Source organism: Merops nubicus, unplaced genomic scaffold (genome assembly GCF_000691845.1).
Source record: "Merops nubicus isolate BGI_N331 unplaced genomic scaffold, ASM69184v1 scaffold35949, whole genome shotgun sequence".
In the NCBI taxonomy this organism is placed as follows: Eukaryota; Metazoa; Chordata; class Aves; order Coraciiformes; family Meropidae; genus Merops; species Merops nubicus.
The window spans coordinates 45678-65733 of NW_008633624.1; the positions used below are offsets into that span (position 1 = coordinate 45678).

The window sequence follows — 20056 nt, forward strand, 5'->3', positions numbered from 1 at the left end:
TTCCTCTTTTCAGTTAATTTCTGATGGAGGAGAGATGCAGTGCTGTCAGAAGAAAACCTGCTGTAGCAATATCTCAACAGCTGTGTCAGAGTAACTGTGTGTGAAATAGTGTCCACTGAAAGTGCCAGACAAAGACTCTGTGCTCAGCTGTGGGCAGCAAATTTGGCACACACATGCTATACTTAGACTTGCACCTATAGCCAAGGTTTTGCAAATGTAGGTCAGACATCATTAAATCAAATCCCCTTTCCCCTGCAGTCTGAGATGGTTCTTGGAGAGATAAGAATCATTCCAGCTGTGGGTTTTTTTAGCACCGAGGCTGTTTCTTTCTGACAACTGACCCCATGCAGACACAGCAAGCTTGAGGTGAGCCTGGGCTGGGGCATGCAGCAGGGAGCTGGTGCTGGTGGGGCTAGGGGGATCTGCAGCCCAGGTTTCTGTGCAACCAAGCCATGAAGCTGTCTGCAGACCAGCACTGGGGTGTGGAGACCTGGAAGCACTGCACAAGATCTGAGACTGGGAAACGTTGTAGTGACAGATGCTGTGAGAATTAGCAGCTTGGCCTGTCTGATGCTGAGAAAAGATGTGTTTTCCCTGGTGGCTGAAGGCTTGATGGTTTAGGCTTTGTCTGGAAAGAAGTAGCATCTTTGATAAAGCTGTGACAACCAGAGAAAAGGGAGCACGCTTCTCTCCTTCACAAAAATCCCCCATTTCACTGTCTTGGAGGGGTAGGGTGTGTAAAAGGCCCATGGGTGCCCTTTTGGGAGAAAAGGGAGAGGGTGAGGGAAATGCTGTTGGTTTTGGCTCTGGAGCTTTTAAAGAAATACCAGGATTGATGAGTGTCGTCCACCCTTTGTATGTGCTTTTTTGGCCCTAACTAAGAAAAGGAGACCAGCTAAAGGACACAAACTAAAACACAACAAAAATGGTGGCTGTTCTTCAGCTTTAAAGTCTCCCTAACAAGTTACTGGGTTGTTGGAGTGTGCTTCATTTTGAAAGCCCCATTCAGGTGTGCTGATACTTTAACTGTGGCAACTTTCATTGCTTTCCAGTTATGTTCTTCTATCACTTTATCTTCAGCAGAAGGGGCTGCCTTGCATAAGTGTGTGTGGATTATCCTGCACTCAAGCACAGGCTGATCTACTGCTCCAATTCTTATCCTACTACAGCAGGATTTGAAACTGGGATCTTCCCTAGTATCCCTCCCTCTAAATAACTTTCTCTTCCTCTTGCTTCCCCAAGGCAAGAATAATGTGATCAGTGACAGGAGATCATGGTATTCAGCTCCCAGCAGTTTTTATTCCTCCTCCTGCTGTAGCTGAATTCTTCTATGTGCAGAAGCCTGTGGTAGCAATACTAAACATATTGTGTGCTTTCTGTGTGCAGGAGTGTCTGAAATGATGTCACTTAAAACTACTTCTAGTATATAGGCATGTGAGTTTGGAAATTTTTATTCTCTGTGTACTAAAAATCATCTGCCTTAAGCCACTGACTCCTTTTTCCTTTCATTCTCACATGTGAGGAGGTGTGTGCTGGGGTTGGCAGATGGCTGGGGAGCAAACAGGTCCACAGCAGCCTGCAAAGAAATCATGTTGCATCATTGCTAACCAGCCTGTGCCAAGACTTGGATTTGCTTTTCCCTGTCACTGCCCTGCCTGTGCTGGCTTCCCTATCACCCTTTGGCTGTTCTGTGACCTACCACCTGCAACTATCCTGGAGACCTTTTTCCCCACCCTGCTCCCACAGCGTTTTCTTGTTGATTAGTCTAATAGGTATCAGCCATGGCACATTGCTGAATTCATGTATAGACACAATGCTGTGCCAGAGATTTGTTTGCTTAATTACAAAAATACTCTTATTTCTGCTGTAGTGTGCCTCGTTTTGGTTTTGCTCCTGAGGCTAGTGCTTCCTTTAGCTTAATTTCCTTGGCTCTGCTCATGGATGGGTGGTTTTTTTGACCTGTTGAATTAGAGATCTCCCCAAGCTGGGACATTATAAAGACTCAGACTGAAGAAGGAACAAGTAGTTTAAACCTGTTTTTTGTGCACCACAAGCTGTTTGTAATCACTTGGATACTTCAACCCTTAATGCTTATGTAGAAGGCAGTGCTGCTTGGCTCTCTGCATTTCCTACATGGGACAGGTCTCATCTGTGTGATGTTAGTACCATGAGTGGCCAAAGCCTCCTCTGGGTGCCCAGGCAGACCAAATAGGGTCTCAAAAGACAAACAAGTTCTTCCTCACCAGGCCCAAACATGGTATGGAGCAGAGGAATGCTCCACTTGCAGAAAGCTTCTGCTGGGGCTGTACCTCCTTGCCTTGATGCTTTGATCATGTTGAGCAGTGAGGAGGAGTGGGACATGAGGGTGCAGCCCATGGCTGCTCGCTCAGAGGCAGAAAGACTCAGTACAACTGGTTTCAGACAGAGTATGCAAATGGATTTCAAGTGTTGACCTGAATCCAGGCTAGTTTTCAGAAATTAATAGGTTAAAGTGTAACATAAGTTTATTAAGCTCTTGTGGGGATTTGGAATTTCCCAGTGTGATCCCCGCTGGCACCGAGGGACAAAGGAGATAAAGATATTAGAGCCCAGGTTTTCAGCAAAAGCCTTCTCTTAAGTACTGATTGAAAATACAGCTTTACTTGTCAAGCTGTGAAACACCAAGTATATCCACGTCCCAAACTTACTTGTTTGGGGGCAGGACAAATACTTCCACTTACAAAGCTCCGTGGTAGTTTTCATCCTTGCTCAGGTTTACTTAAAGACTCTTTGTTTCTATTGTTTATGGCAACACTTTAACACTACCAGGAAAGATGAGTGTTTGGCCAGGTCTTGTTGTAGAGCAGGAATTTACCCAAGGGTTATAAGGCTCACTGGGGCTAATCCACACTAGCCTTATACATCATCTGACAGTTGCCAAGGAGACAAGGATAATCTCAGTGAGACAAGATATGTGAGAAGGGTATTTATGGACATTTGCCTAACGATGCTGGTGGAATGCACCAAAGAGTGATTATTTGAGTGCCTTTGAAGTACTGCCTCATCTGTGAAGGATATGGAAGACTGTTGGGACACATGCAGAAAAATTTCCTGTGATGTTGAGGCTGAGCTGCTGCTACTTTAATGTTTCCAATGTATCCTGCAGTGGCCTCATTCAGTGTAGTTCAACAGGGCAGACGAGGCTTTTGGGGTGCTGTGAGAAGGCTGCCCATGCTCTGTGGCAGCAGCACACTGGAAGTACAAACAAGCTGTTTCAACCTGTGGTGCTGACACAGGCTTAATGAAAACTGTCTACTTCACGTGCTTGAAATGCTAGCAGGTGCCTTGTGCAGATGCCTTGTAGGCTAAGTGACGTGAGGAGAAGGAGTGGAGGGAGCCTATATGTGCTTACATAGGTGTAGATGTGTGTGTGCTCTGGCCACGGCTTTCCAGCACAACCAGCTGTTTTCTCCTTCCCTGTCCCTTGGGGTGAGCCCAGTGGCACCACAGCCAGCTGGCTCTGGGTGCTTGTCACATTCCATGAGCCTGGGAAGGGTTAACATCACAGGCTACTTGGTATGTGGCTCTGAACAGGCATTTTTGTCAGATTAGGCCATTTTTTCTTGACCTGTGTGGCTTATAGGTCTCCTTAGGGAGATTAAAGGAAGCAGGAGAGCTGATATCTTCATTTGAGCAAGTTCATGCTTGAAAAGGCTTCTGTATCATCAGTTTCACAGCAGAATATTTTCTTGGTAGTGTGTTCCCTGGTCATGAGAAGGGGCAGAGACTGACGAAGGAGGCCCGTGTCTGGGACCAGGAGCACTGGTCTGGAACTGTCCCACACTGGGCAAGCCTTCCTTTCCCTTCTTGAGGTGAGGCAGTGACCTACAATGAAGGGAGAAGAGACGCCTGTCTCCTTCCCTCTCGCCAACCTTGACCTTCTTAGTCTCTTGTACTGTTTCTTGATGGAGGATTGCGAAGGATGGGAAGATAGAAGGAATTTCCTAATTTTCAAAGCCTTGATGTAGAGGACTCCTTTGAAAGGAAAGAGCTGCTGAGAACCAGCCTGCAGCTAATGGGCTATGTCTCGTGGTGCCAGAGTTAATCTCAGTAAGCAGCTCTAAGCTTCTGGGCTGCATAATGCCTGGAATGGGGGAGGCCTCTTTAAATGAAGTAAATCAACCTGTTAATCCTCTGTAGGTGGGTTTTGAGGAGTTGTTTCAGACTGCACAAATCGGTGGCTACAACCTCAGAAATTCCTGCAGTGGCATCTGCCTGCCCTTTGAGGGGTTCAAAGTGAAATGGTACCTAGCCAGTCTATTCCAGCCAGACAAGAAAATGGCTTGTGAAGAATGTTTCTGGCTGCCTCCAGTCCTGCTCTTAAACAGCACCATTCTCTATTTGCTTGTTTTGGGGTCTGTGTTCAGCATGGGCTCCAGGTGAAAGGAGGAAGATCTGGGAGATCCTGAAGTGCTTGTGTTTACCTTGCTCTCAAAGCACCAGGGATAGGCAATTGCATCTAGCAGGGGAAGAAAAAAAATGTTGTTCCCAAGTGTGTTCTCCTCTTCCACTGCTCCCTCTGGGCTGAGCTCATTCCTCCATACCACAAACAAGCCAGATGAGCCTGAGCAGGTTGAATAGGGACTTTTTGGGCTGTCTTGCCTTGACCGAGATGAGTATGGGGTAGCTCAGCAGATCTGCTGCAAGAAAGCACTACAGCCCAGATGTTGATAAAGCAGCACAAAACTATGAGTTCCCCCAGCTTTGTCTGCAGCTCTGCAGGGTGAGGGCCTGTGCCTGTGGCACCAGTGCTTCAGGCACAGAAAAGCCTCAAGAATAGGTAGTATTAATGAAATCATCAATTTCACAAGCATTTGCCTTGAGCTCCTGAAGCTTTTAATATTTATTAGTTACTCTTCACTAAGATGTCTGTTCTCTTGTACTAAGGTGGAGAGGGAAGGGAACATGTACTAAGAATTTGTGCACCAAGTGAAATACAGCATCGAGTAAAGCCCAGGGAAATAAATCTCTCTGGATTAGAGGCAAGAACTACAGAAATAATTTGAGTTATCAGATCCCTGTGCAACTTCACAGCTGATCAATAGATGTTATTTGGACAAATATTACGCTGCTAAATTCCGCAAACAATCTCTTCTGAACAAATATGGTCATTTCAGGCTTTCTCATCTGGTTTCATCTAAACATAAATCTGCTGGAAAGTCTGACTGCCTCAGTATCTGAGTCTGTTCAAGAGCCCATGTTCAAGCAAGGGTAGGAACCAACCTTTGAATACCCTGCTTACAATTGTGTTCACCCCTTGGTTACCTTACACCCATGTAAAATGAAAATGCAAGTCTGTTCCAAAGCCCTAGAGATCAGTTATTCCTTGTGAGTATTCCTTCAGGCTTCTCTACCTCTTTGTTTCAATATTCATGAATAGCAGGAAGACTTGACCTGATGTTACTGAAAGTCTTGCCTGCATGGAAAAACCTCAGAAGGCCTTTTACAGACTTAACTTTACCTAGTTCTTTTCATGCCAAGGCAAAATTGCTCAGCTCTGCTTGACTGGTGACTACCTGGCCACTTCCCAAAAGCTTCCTTTGACTGAGACCTTGCAGCATCTCTGGTCCATCTGTTCTACTCTGCTAACCTTACACCTGAGATGTTTTTCTTAATGTCTAGTCTAATTCTTATCCTGCAGCTTATACACATTGTCCTTTAAGGGATATGGAGAATAAAGCTCAAATGCTAAAGGAGTCATGTCTACACTAACAGCATTTTCCTGGGGTGGTACAATTTCAGTATGGGACATAGCTCACTAAATTCCTAATCCACGCTTTTAAAAAAAAACAACAAACCCCCCAATTTGTCCCTGTTCTTTAAGATCAAGAGAAAAGTTCAAACTCTTTGCAGTCTGCTTAAGTGGGGAGGCAATTTTTTCCTTTACTAGGGTCTTGCTTGTGAACTTACACTGACAAAGCAAGTGTCTCAGTGCCTCAATTTTCTGGTGTTGCCATAAAATCTATACAGAACACTTGCTAACCAAGGAAAGAAACAAAGGAAAACTAAGTACTCTGAAAAGGACCCCTTCTGTTAAAACTTGTGGGTGTTTACTTTGTCCTGAAACACTTCACTTGCAAGAGCTACAGTGACTATGGATCTCTTCTGTAAGTATAGGCCCTTCCCTCTAGCAAGTCTCAAGTTTTTGTACCTGTCTGGTGGCCCTGGTATGAGCAGCAAATCTGCTGGTCTAAACCTGAGTTGCAGAAAGCTTTGGTTTTCCTTGATCTGAGCTTGTAGGCAACCAAATACAATAGTGCTTTGTTCAACAAATAAACATGAACAACTTATGCCAAATGGAACAGGTTTCTAAGAGCACCCCTGTTACTACAGAACTGTGCCAAGTCTGGAAGTTGACTCAGGAACAGACTTCCAAGGATGCAGAGAATAAGGGAATTGCAAGGTTGAATTTTCTTCTCCTGGCATACTGAAAGTGGAGGCAAAGCTAACACCAAAGTAACTGAGGGATAACATGGTCTCACATCAGCTTAAGGAACAAAACTGCAGAGACAACTGCCAGCCTGAGGCTGGTGATACCTTAAGCTTCAACTGATTTTTGAGATGTCCCTTGTTCTTTCTCCCCTCCTGGATACAAAGGGGAGGGGGAAGCAACAAAGACAAACACAACAGTTTGGTTACTTTTTGAAGTCAGATGAACTGCACAGTGGAGCTAGTAAATGGTACTTAAGGTGTTAATTCAGGTGAGCTGGATGCTTTAGGTATCGATCTCTTGTAGCTGTTCTGGGACAGCTCTACATCTATTACACACTTGCATTGCTGTGATAATCTTGCTAGATCACAACCCAGCTGAAACTATCCCAGTAATTCTTCCTTTTAAAAATGTTCTTTATGTGCTTCAACATTAGAACCTTCCAGGGAAGAATAGTTAGAAGATGGTAAGAACAGTTAATGGAAATGTTCCCAACACTTCTGATCTTGGCGTTGTTCCTGCCCCAGGATGCTGATGGGAATCCTGTCCCTGAAGGGAATCTGGTGCAAATCACCTCAGCTACAGAACTGAGCCTCTACAAGAGATATCCAAAGAAACACTATCTCCTGCAAATGGGATGTTCTGGCCTACTTACCTTTTACCCCAGTTGCTCTGTCATTCAGGACACTTGATGTATGTCCTAATCTCTTGGCTGTTTCCCGTTGTGCTACCACCTCTAGATAGTTCCCATCTATGGTGGCATTTCCCATCCCTATGGGTGGTGCTGCCAAGCATAAGGCAGCTCTGTATTGTAGTGCAACATCCATCAGAAGTCAGCGAGAATGTCTTGCTCATCCTGTATCTGTGCCCAAAATAAACTGGGTTTTGCTAAATGCCATTCTAAACAAAATGTTGATTAAGCTCTAGGCTGTTTTGCAAAGGGCCTCTATGACTTCATGGGCAATCAGAGCACCTAATACAGCAGGCAAAACCACCTCAGTGTAGAAGAGACCTCCCCCTTCAGCTATTGTCTACAAAATTGCATTTAGAAAAAGCAATTCTACTTGGAAAAAAAATGTAATTTAAAGACTTTCATTATAAGATGTATGAACTTTGTAACCCAGAATGGCTCTTTAAAGTTCAAATGCTTTTAATTGGGTTTTTCTTATGTATACATTTGCAAAGCCTTCAATCATGTTTAGTTCTGGTTCTAGCTAGTAATGCAGTGTGGCTGGATGCAAACACCTTCTGTGCCCTACTTTCTAGAATCTCCTGGAGGAAGTGTTTACAGCAAGTGTGAATAAGCAGAAATATTTTGGAAAAAAAAAAATCTTCTGCCCACGTGTTCCTACCTCTGAGCTACTGCATAATAAACAATTGCTATAAACATAAAGACCTGGGCCTAAACAAAATAGCCACTTGAAATTTTTAGTGAAGTGGAAGAGGGGAGAAAGGGACTCATTTGGATTTTTATCTCCTCACCCCCCAAAAAGGTTAACTTCAGTTTTATATTGAAGTCCTGCTTTCAGGATGCACATGGCTTAATGGTGCTGCTAATGTCTCAAGGCAGAAGCCTCAGAAACTTCTGTACTCTCTTCCAGGACCACTTGCTGTAGATGAAGGCCGGGCTCTGCTGAAGTGCAGAGAGAAGCAGTGTATGGCTGAGAGCAGGTGCTTAGCCCTTGTGCATAGCTGTCCTAGCCAGTGCTCTGGGTGCTCAAACCCCAGACTGCCCAGGGTGTGGTGGCTGGAGGTCTGGCCTTGGGGATATCCCATGGGGCCAGTCTCTGCTGCTCCATGCAGATAACACAAGCCTGTGAGGGTGTGCTGAGCAGTACACAGCGTGGAGGTTAAGTGGCTCTGGCAGATACTGATTTCTGTTGGGCTGTGCTCGCAGGACAGGATGCCCTGTGCCAAGCCCTGGCAGAGTCACCTCCTGTGGGCTCACTCACCTGCCCTTCTTCCCAGGGAAGTGAAATGCTTACCCACGGCACACTCAAAAGCTCCCTGGGGGTGGTGTGGACAACAGGTTGCCTTGGGCTGGGAGATCTCCAGGGTGATTTTGGGGCACAAAATGCTGTGAACCAGGGAGGGGGGATGAAGTGTTAGCTGCCAGGGACACATGCAGCAGCGAGCGGGGGTGGCAGTCGGGTCTCAACGTCACAAGCACGTCTCCCTGCCTGGCTGCTGCCTGTCGTGGCATCACAAGCAGAGAAATCACAGCCGGTTGCCACAGCAACATCCTGTGGTGTGCTGTCGCCTAGCAACCAGCAAGGGGACCCGGGGATGGTGGGTACCTGGTACCCCCAGCAGGGTCCTGCCCAGCCCCTGACACCCATGGGTGCCATCCTTTTTCCCAAAAGCAGGGCATTGTGCAGTTCCACTACCTTAACAGCAATGTCATTTTGGGGGTTTTCTTACTTTTCTAGCATTTTTTTTTAACCCTTTCCCTAGAGGGGGCTTTGCACTGTGGTTCAGTAGCAGTATGTGCCCCTGGTTTATTCTGCATATGGCCTTCTGCCCATTCCCTCAGTGCTCACCAGTATTTAAACCAAAGGATACAAGGGTAAAAATCTTGCATGAAATGGGTGGGTGCAAAATCTTCAAGCAAGCTCTGTAGGGATACCTCCCCCCAATTTTTGCTGAAATTATTTCTTTGATGTTTGCTGCACTTATGCCTTAGTGCCTGGATGGCCCTGTACCAGTTGGCTCCTGAATCTCTGGGTGGCCTAAAATGGGGTTAATGGGTGCTGCAGGCTTGGTCAGACACTCAGCAGAGGACTGAGCCTTTCTTCTTGCCCGTCTCCCTTCCTCCAGATGGATGGTGGGCAAGTGCTGCTTAGCAGTGACCTCAAGATGTTTCTCCATTACCTTCTAGGGCACTGAATGATTTCATTGAAGGACTCTGCAGGTGAGAACATGCAGCTGTAGTCACATCCTATATTTACAACTTTAGCACAAGAAGCCTCAGCACTCCAGTCCTGATGTGGCATGAAGCTGAACTATTAACAAGTGCTCTATGCTAGGGGAGAAGCAGCTGGTGAGAAGGAGCCTTTCCTTCATGTGTGTTAATCAGCGTTCACTGGCTGATTTGGGACCTGGTTACATGCTGCTGGGATCTGCTGATGTTCCAGAGGGGCAGGGAACTGAAGGGCACTTGATGGGGTTAATGGGAGGTTTCAGTGACTGGCTCTGTCTTGTGCTGGTATTTGCTCTCCCCTCACTGTGCCATGTGTAAACCAAGTGTGCCTTATGCCAGGCACAAAGCAACACTGGCCTGCCTACCCCCAGGGAGTGAGCTGCCATGAGATACAGGTACCTCAGCCCCTTCAACAGGATGGGATGCTGCCTTGTCTCGTGCAATCTCCATTGAATTTAGACTGCTCAGGGCTGATGCAGATCAAGACTGGCTATGCAGGACTCCAGGCAGTGTTGAGTAGCTCAGTATGGAGTTCCTTACAATAAACTACTCCTTACTGAATAGGTCCAGTAAACACCTTGAGCTGCAGCAAAAAGCAGAGACTGTTTATGAAAAAGAATTCAGTGTAGTGACTGATCTTCACCTTAAAATGTGGGACTAGTCGAAGCAACTCTTCTTGAGCCTAGGTCTGCTCAAGATCATTAAAAGTAACCTTCCTGGAGCAGTATTTAACTTTGGCCTGACTGACATGTCTTTGTGCTAAGCCTGGAGTTTCCCAATATACCCTGCTAGGCTGTTGGAGACAATGTAATAAGCAAAAAACACATGGAGACTTGTATTGAGCACCTGTACAGATAAAACCAGGAATTAAAGACAAGAGAGCTCATAGTATAATGTCTACAGGTCTCTGGCATGGCAAAAGCAGTGGATCTTGCCCAGCACACTTGTTCCAGTGACTTTTTAAAATTATGAATCTGGATTTCTTAAAACCAGCACTGTTCTTATGTTGATGGACCTAAAAAAACCCCATCCATTCAGAAAAATCTCTTCCAATCAATAACTGACAACTGAGCTGCCTCTCTTAAGTGTATTGCTGACCACAAAAGGATGCATTTAAAGTAAAAGTAATTTGGAAAGGGGAATTTAATATCATCAGCTCATTCTTGAATAGAAACCTCTTTCTCGCCACTCAAAGCCAGGCAGTGCCTGCCAGTCCTCTGAAGCTGTGCTGCATGTTAAAGTGTGAAGTTAGAAACCAAACTCCTTCAGCTGGAATATTACTGAAAGGGAGGTTTTGTGGCTAGCAAATAAAACCTACTTTGGAGACTTGTGGGCCGGGCAATCATTTTTTTGCTGTACCAGAGGGATTGCCTGAAACACCTCATTCTTTGTAGCAGTGTTGGCACTGGATGTTGAGTGAATCTAAGAACTTGGTGATTGAGGGCCCCTCCGAGGGAAGCCGCAGCCACTGAGCGCTCCTCTAAACACAAAGAGCTATTTCAGCAGTGCAAGATGACACGCTTCTTCCTGCCACTGAAAACAGATTTTCACTGCAAAAACTACCTGGGCTTGACATGGTGAAATTGCTTCCTTATGCTCTATGTAGCATAAAAGAAACCCAGCTGAGGTGGGGAGGATGCATCCTAACCCAAGCTATGTGTGGCAAACAGCTAGAGGAGCCCAGAGCTTGGTAGCAGGAAGTGTGTGGGAAAGCCATCTGGTGAAGCCACTCAGAAACAGTGTGAAAGTCTCTTTTCATTCACTTCCTGACAAAGTAGTAATATCTTGCCTCATTATAGGAAGAGGGATGCTTGTTGTTATTTGTGTTAGTAGCTCCTAGAAGTCCAAAGGCAGGGACAGGACTCCTGCTGTGTTAGCTGCTGTGGGCACATGTAAGAGAGACCTTTCTCCATACCCACTCCTCCCAGATTTCATAAGATAAGAGGACAGAAAGCATAGGAATTTTTTTTTTTTTTCCTCCCAAACAGGGGACTGAAACAGATGGGAGAGACTGGAGGAGCTGGAAACAGAACACGTAATAATTCCCAAGCCTTGAATGTCTTGAAAAAACCTGTACTTTGACTCCTATATTTTATCTTTGAGCATTTATGGTGAGTGGTATGTACCTTGGCATACTGCTCGCCATGTGCTCTGCAGTCCTCTTAGGTAAAACCAGCATTTAGCTTGGTGTGGATGTGATGCTGAGAGTTCCTACACACTTTGCTGTGCTAAGGTGGGGGGAGGGAAATCAAATCAACATGCAGAAGGGATTTTAATCATCACTTAGCAAATTAAAAAATCAGATTACTGTGGCAAACTTAAACTTGATCTTTGGCATCTGAATGATGTCTTTTGCTATGAGCTCCCAGTCCAGCCCACCTAATTTCCTTGTGGTTTACTACTACTATAACCCTGGACAGTATCTCTGTGTTGCTAAAAGCAAGGGAACCACACCAATGGCTATATTTCAGGAGAAAGCAAAGTTCCCAACAGCCTATTTACTATTATTAGACATCTAAAGTTCTCCTATATCATCATCTCATCCAAAGACCTCAAATCATTTTATGGACCTTATTTTAGCCTTTTGACAACTCTGAGGCAAGACATCCCCATTTTTAAAGACTGGAACATACTTAGAATCCCCATCCTTGGGATAGTCTTTGCCAGAATTGAGGATGAATTTTTTCAGTCCCATGCTTTAATTGGAAGACAGCTTTCCAGGCCCCTCTGCTATCCTTGCGTGGGTGTGCAGGGCTGCATGCTTGGTTGGTTAGCATTTGTGCCAGGTTTAGATGAAAAAAGTATGTGCTTGGGTTGGCCTTTCATCTCTGGGGAAGGCAGGGTTAGAAAAAATGTCCTGAAATTGAATTAGTTGGTGAAACAATTTCATGGCAGCAGGAAGGAGGAGGGGTAGGATGAAGGAGGTGGTGGATGCTGCTCTGCTTTGCTGCTCTGCTTTGAGGTAAAAGGGGATGAAGCCCAGGAAGGAGCAAGCAGGACCATGTGGGCTGGTAGCTCATGAGGCTGAGGCTGTCGTTTGACTTGCCTAGTGCCAAGGGAATACCTTCCCCAGGAGAGAGATGCTCAAATATTGTGAAATTGGGCCATAAGCTGTTAATTGCTAAAAACTGTAGAAATTCAGAGAGCTGGTAGCTACTAGTGCAGAATGACTCTGCTCAGAGAGCAGCCTGTCTTCTTGCTCTGTAAATGAAGCCTCTAGTAGGATATAGTGTTGGATGGGGCAGAGCTGAGGCTCTGAATAAGGCTTTTGTTGCCTTGTCCTGGAAATCTCATAACCCTTCTCTCCCAGGCAACCCACTCTGACACAAAATGCAGGTGCAAAAGGCAGAACCAGGAATGCGAGGAGGATACGAGCAACACCTCCAAGGTCACAGAAGCTGTATCAGCACTTCTTTGTAGGGCTTTTCCTCTCCCAGTGCTCAGTTCATGATCCCTTGCAAGACTCCAACCCGTGGCAATATGGCTGTAGGCAAGCACAGCCATGCAGCTGTACTTGTCCTCTTGCTGAAAGCCTAGGTAGTAACAAGAGCCAGAACTATGTGGGTGCAGGGTTTAAGCACTACTGCTGCCTCAAGGATTACATGAATTACCTCTTCAGAATAACAGAACAGACAAATAAGACTGTGACTGCACTATGGAGCAGCAAATGTGGAATACTAAGCACACAGTAATCAAATACTAATATAATGCTGAGATATTAAAAAAATATCAACTAAAGCCCCAGGTCAATGACAACAGACCGTTCCCAACTGTTCAATTTGCCCAGGTTCTCATGATTCTAGGAAGACTGTTCACACCTTTGCTATATCCATTGCTATATTTGAGTTACTAGCAAGTTTTGGCCAGGTGACCAACTCAATGAGCACTGAATCATGTCTCAGCAAGTGTAAGGTGTCTCTGCCTTGTCTGTGTTGCAGGACAACAGTCCTCTTTTCCAAGCCAGGAACAGGGTTGGGCTGGAGCAGGGAGGGCAGCACCAAGACTCAGCTTCTTCCCAGGATGTGGCAGTTCTGACATGGGTGGATGAGAGTATTTCTGGCAGCGACAGGGAGTTAAGGGAACAAAAGCAAGGCTTGGACATTGCATGCTGGTAGACCTCCCTTGGTGGTTCCTTTGCACAAGGCTTAGCTGAGCAGCTCTCTGAGCATCTGGGCTGTGAGAGGCTCCTGTAGCACACGTGTCATGTGAGGATAATCCCATGCGGATAAAGCCAAAGGCAAGCTGTCTGCTTTTCCTCTCCCATCTTCTAGTCTTATCTTTCAGTCTGTGGTTACACTGGGACCATAACAAATCTTATCTTCCCCAGCCTGTGATGGGGATTGTGCCTACAACAGAAAACTACTGGGGGCCACCCAATCTGATGAGAGCTGAGTTCTTAGCCCTGGGTAAGAAGCTTGAAACAACACAGGAGCTCTGTGAGGGTTGGATGGGATCTCTCATCCACACTGTATGTGGAATGTGCTCTGTCCAGAGAAGAGGTGAAAGATCTTCACTAGCTCATCTGTTATACTTGAGAGAGAGTGTTTTATACACACAGATAAACTTAGCAGTCTTCCTGAGTTAAGGAAGTTGGGGTGCTGGGTTAGTGTGGGTTTTTTTTGTGTAGGTGTTGTTTGGTTGGTTTTTTTAAGACCATTAAAAGAAGAAATCCACAGACTAATTGGATTTTTTTTAGTGCTTAACAATAAAATCTATAGCAGAATGAGGAACAATTTCCTTAAGTGCCATTACAGAGTGTTATACCCAAGACCTGCTCTTCTCACCTGGATAACTGCATACCCAGACTGAGTGAAGACAAGTGAAGAGACCTGCACACTTGGCCCATTTCAGAGTCCTAGTGTTGTGATTGAGGTTTTGACCTGCCCTTAGGCAATCCCTGCCAACCCCAGAGACTCCCTTCTGACAGAACCTAGTCTGAAGTTTGCTCTTACAACAGTAGATGGGCCTCTTCAGCGTGAACCTGTGGTGTCTGGTTTTGTTCTATGCTGCTTTGGGGATATGCAACCAATAATGAGAAAATGCTTTTGTCTGTCTGGAGCAACTGTGTTCTCAGGCACTAAAATTATGGTTTGTACTAACTGTCCAGTGGGGAGAGAAACCCAAGGTTCTTAATTCTAGAAGACAGGTTAACTTCTGGGGAGGAGGCAGGAACTGTTAAGTTGTTTGCTGTCAGGAAGGAACCCATGCTAGAAGTATTCAGTCAATTAGGCTGATTTGTAGCAGCCCCACTATAAATCCTGTTTCAGAAGGAAGGTAAACTCTGCCAAAACATGCTATTCCAAGGAATTTCAGTAGGTTCTCACATGTCTAACCATGGCAAAATTACCTGCAGGGCTATACCATCTTAAAATGACATGATATGTTCAATTCTACATTATAGCCAATGTATGTTGAAAAAGGGAGGCCAGCAAAAAGCCTCTCACCTCACTGTCACAGATTAGCCTTTTTATTGTGTGCTACATTTGTTCAGCCTATTTGTTAATTAGAAACAGATTTTCTAAACCAGTTTTATATACAAAAACAGCTGGCACACACTTAGGCAGCAAATGACCACTCAGCCCAGCAACACAACTCTCTTGCCAGTGAAATGCAACACTCAAAGGTGTTAAATTCAGTGTAGAGGCAGCATGTTCCATAGGGACACCTGCACCTGACCAGATGCAGAACCATTTATTTTTTGGTTTGTTTTTGTGCCTCAAAGAGGAAGCTTTCCTGCTCATTTGCCTGAAAGGTGGTTTAGAGCAGAGCTGCGAGCCTTCCCCATGAGCAAGGAGGCTGGGTGGCTGCCCTTGCTGTGCCACAGGACTCACCCTGCTGAGCTGGTCCAGGAGTCTTTGGTTCTGCTCGGAGAGTTCCTGGACAGCCCGCGTCTTCTCGCGGTCGGCTTCGCGCAGGTGAACCTGCTGCCTCTCCAGCTCGTCCTGCAGCTGCTTGACATCACTCTCCAGTTCAGACACCCTTCCTTCCCATTCTCCTTCTTTGTTCTCAAATCGCCTCCGTAGTTCGTGCTTCTCTTGTTCTAGGTGCTAGATAACAAGGGGGAGAAGAGGTTAGGAAAGGAGGGCAAAGTGAATGCTGCCTCCTTTTTCTCCTTTCTGCTTAGGGCTGAAATCTTTTGTGCAGGAAAGAGAATGGTACTAGAATGTGACAATGCCATGGAGGCAGCAATCCCATGTCAGGGCCGGTCACTGGCGCTAAATTCGCTTTCCATTTTCAGCAATTGGCCCGTCCTTGGCCTCTGGAAAATCAGCACATTGAATTTTTTCACGAAACAACTGCCAAAAGAGCAAAGCAGACTGCATGTCAATAGGCAGAATATATAGGTCAGGCAGGCCAATTGATTTAGCAAAGCCTAGCTTAAGTCCAAAGCAATATTTCGGTGTGCAGTGGCATAATTCTTTTCAAAGTTGCCTTTATAGTTAAAACTGCACAAACTCTATCCTTGCTGCTGCTGAGGAATCTAGATGAGGCATCTTTCTTGTCATATGGGTCTTATGAACAACAGTTGAATCATCTATCCATTTGCTCCTTCTATTCCTGACCTAATTAGTTGTCTGGTAGTTTGATAGTGCACAGTAACTCCATTGTTTGATGTAGTCTGCTCTGGAATGGCAATGGACGCAATGAAGTAGTTTCTATAGACATCACGTACATGCATGTTCTGGGTTGCTGGTTTTTGAGAAACCACTCTCAGTTCTGGAGACTCTTCTCTACCAAGGACTGGCTGGAAAATGAGGGACAACATGAACCTGGTGGAATTTTTGCATGTTTTCCAGGCTCAATTAAATGAGGGCTTGACTGAAACAGAGCTGCAAATCAGGTCAAAACAGATTTATGTTGTGCTCATTTGAAAGAATCTCCTCTGAAACTCTGAGCTTGAATTTCCCCTGGTGAATGAAGCAAGATGCATACTTGTAGAAGAGTCACAGACTAGGGACATGGGGAGGTCCCAAGATTAGCAGGGAAACCTGAAGATCAGGGCCAGGAGCTCTGTCCTTGTTCTGTCCCCCAGACTAACCTGCTGCTGCTCTGTCAGATTCAGCAGCCTTTCAGGAATGTATCTTAGCAGAGAAAGAAACCTGCTGGGTGCAGCACTGGTAGCACTTGCCCGTTTTTCCCAGGGTATCATCCCCCAGTGAGCAATCCCTGTGGCACTTACAAAAGGAGAGGAAAATAAACCTGCTAGGAGGAAAAGAAAATTGCACTGCATTTATGTGAAGTGGCTTTTTATTGCTTTTTAGAAACACAGGCTGTGAGGTGGCTATTTCCCCTGAGTGCCTGCTGCTGATGACACACATCCTCCCTTGCAGGATCTCTGCCACCTTCCCGAGCAGGTCTGAATGTCAAAGCTCTGCACTTCCCCAGCAGCCCTCTGCCCTGTATTATCACTAATCTTCCACCTCTTGCTCTGCAGAACATGCATGTTTTCTCTTTCTCAAGTCTTATCTCTAAAACCTTTCCTATGCTTCCTCCAGTGCAGTGTAGCAGCACTCTTTGTGTCCTTCCAAATCCTTCCACAAATCCAGGACTTTCTGGAAAACCCTCAAATGCAAGGGAAGGCTGATTAAAAAGAACAGCCCAAAGCAAAAGTATTTCCCTGTGTTTCAGACACAAAAAGAGTAAGTAAGCACCCCTTGCAAATGAGAGCTAAGTATTATTACAATTATTTTTTAATACAATAGGTAGGCATGAGATCCCAGCCCCAGGCCCATGACAACCATTGCAAAGAAATCTTGTTTGTATCCTAAGTGTGGCTGGGGCAGGCACAATTTCACTTCTAGCAGTGCACTGAAATGCTGTCTTTTATAGCTTGGTCTCCTTCACTGCTAGGCAACGTTTAGAAAGATCCAGGGCCTTCTCTGAATGGAAGATGAAACTTCAGCATGCTGAGGAGGAGCAGCACTACAGCTGAAGTTCCCCAGGCATACTCAAATGTGATTTAGAAGCCACAGATAAGCCTTGCCAATAATTTAAAAACCACTTCAGTCCTTCACTGCAAAAGAAAATCCACAGTATGTCCAGCCCCTGTAAATAGCCACCACATAGACTGGAGTTAGAGGGCAGTGGAAATACCAAGTTTATTCTGTTGTGATGGAGAAACTGGAATGGTGCAGCAGGGCACAGGGAGGCTGTTGTGAAGAGGGAGGATAAACCAGACTGGACATGCTGACCAGTTCCTCCTGCCTCTTCTCTCCCAGTAGCTGTCTCCCCTCACCTGCCTTCACCCCAGCACTTGCATGGCTGCAGGTCTGGATGTTTGGGTTTGTTTGGTTTTTTTGCATGTAGTGATGACAGGGCAAACTGCCATTCTCAGTAAGGGAGTTTCTTGTTTTTTGAGTGACTCTTCATCCACCAGCTGCTCAATGATTTTTACAAAGAATTGCTTTCTAGAAGATGTTTTATTCTGAAAACAGCTTCTCTTCAACATAACCAAGCTGGGCTGGTCCTCATTGAAAGAGATGAGAGCAAGGGGGAGTTTCCCAGCTGATAAAAATAGTTCCTACTGTAAAATGCTTAGACACAGCAAGCCTCTCTGTGTCAGAGGGACGGAGGTATTACCTGTTTTAATCCCTTCGAGAGGATAAAACTGACTAGGATCACATATCAGAATCTATTACAGGACTTCAATTCCATGATTAGAAATGAATTTGAATTCAGGCTATGAAGTGAAAGAGTTGCCAGAGTAAGTGTATCATAGGAATGCTGTACTTCAGTAATGAACCCACAAAACTAGAACACATTTAGCCTTTAGGTGAAGCACCAGAGGAGCAGGTCAGCATGTTGGCTGTTGAGAAACAGAAAGGCTTCACTGAGCTCTTGTAATCAACTTTGAACTCTTACTGGGAGAAAACCTCTCTTCCTAAATGTTAAACATCACTTTATCTGGTGCAATTGTCACCAAGGATCTCATCTGAAACTTTGCTTCTGGTCATCATCAGAAAGTTCTCGGCAAGGGGAGGGAGGTAACAGATGGGGGGCCTTGTTCCTCTGAAAATGAAATGCTTATTGTGAAATTTTGTTCACTTCAGTGGCAACAGGAGGAGGCCACCATTTACTCTGCAGAGGTGAGGATTACCAGCCTTGTGCTGTAGAAGATTAATGTTCGAGTTTTTCTTTTTCCTTGTGTGTGTGCGTGTGAAGTAGCACTGTCTTAGATGTGCCCAACCCAGTGGAAAGAATACCTGACCCTTAAGTAGATAACAGTAACTCCTGTTACTGTTAGATGGGTAGCCTACAAAACAGCGGTCTGGTAATCAGCTGGCAGGCTACAGTGATAGTAAGGGGATGAGAGGATGTAAACAATTTTATCGTGCCTTTGTTCACCTTCTGAAGGAGCCCACAAGCGCAGAGGTAAACGTTTAGGGAATGTTCTTTAAAGTACTGTAAAGTCATAGTTTTCCCCTTCTCCTTTTAATCTTTACATTTCACAAACAGCAAGCAGTATCTGAGACTCCTGAACTCCCCAGCAGGCAGCTCAGGGAGTACCTGAACTTGTGCATTTTCCTTTAACGGTAGGAATGGTTCTACTCCAACTCATCAGGAAAACCACGTCAGCACAATACCACATACGTCTGTTCTTGCTTAAAGATCAACCTGAAAACATTCACTCTGGCAAATCTTAATACTCTGGGAAATTGTCATCTGATGAATAGTGCCACTAAACAAGAATCTGAGCAAATGTCACCTTCACTATTGTTTCCATTGGAATAGTAGATGTACAGAGATTTCCCTGCAAAGAGGAAGGGCTCAGCTAGGGTAAAGTGCTAAGTTTATTAACAGAGAGGAATTTTGTCAGGAGAACAAAGGCAGTGCAGGAATTTCACAAATCCACTTGGACTGGAGGGATGTATGTCTGTGAGGAAGGAATACAGGAATAGGCAGGACTGTGCAGGAAAAACTGCTCTAGGGCTGTGGCTTGAAATTTGAATGTTAATCCAGCACTGTTTAAACTCTCTCCAGAAAGGCGAGAGGCTTTTCCTCAGCCTTGTAGGCAGTATTACTTGCTGGGAGAATTAAAATTTCAAGAGTATCTCTGAGAAAAAAAAGTAGGGGTAATAGTAGCTCTCTTACATAGCTGTGGAGGAGAGTTGTTTTAAAAGAAGCTGCCTGCACAAGTCTTTTTCTTTGTAATAGCTCTATTTCATCCTTAAAAATCAATAAATAGCTCAATCCACTGAGTTCCTGGCACACAGCTCTCTCCAGATACCTGTAGGTATTTTTCAGAGCAGCCAGCTAACCGAGACGCACCATTAGGGCTTATCCTCGGCCATGCCTAATGCCTCAGCTCCAACCGCTTGAGCCTAAGGGTTACATACACGCTGTAGCTCGGTACCTGCCGGATAAATTTAACTTCCGAGGCGTTCCTGTGACGAGCCGAGCACCGGGCACGTCTCCTCGCCCAGGTGGCACCTGGCTCCTGGGGCAAAAGGGCCGCCCGGCCCCGGGCGGGTAGGCCAGCTCGCAGCCGGGGGCTGGGGAGGGGAGGAACAGCGGATTTGCCTCCCCCAGGCCTAAGAGGCTTTTCTTAGACTCTTTTTTTTTTTTTCCTTCCCCCCCCGTCGCGGCCGCGAGGAGTTCCGTAGGCTGCCGGGCAGGGCCCCCGCTCGCCGCCCCCGGGACTTGCGGGGACAGGGCCGCGTTCCGCA

The 20056-nt window shown here is 45.6% G+C and overlaps 1 protein-coding gene across 1 annotated transcript in view; it reads right to left on the reverse strand.

Moving 5' to 3' along the window:
- The window catches only part of CCDC64 (coiled-coil domain containing 64), a gene marked incomplete at its 5' end in the record, with an annotated part of 45745 nt that extends 25863 nt beyond the window's left edge, over positions 1–19882 (reverse strand). The window contains 2 exons of the mRNA XM_008948324.1: positions 15221–15436; positions 19744–19882. Coding sequence (XP_008946572.1) covers positions 15221–15436; positions 19744–19882 — 355 coding nt within the window. The remainder of the gene's footprint in view (positions 1–15220; positions 15437–19743) is intronic.
- Between the last annotated feature and the right edge of the window lie 174 nt (positions 19883–20056).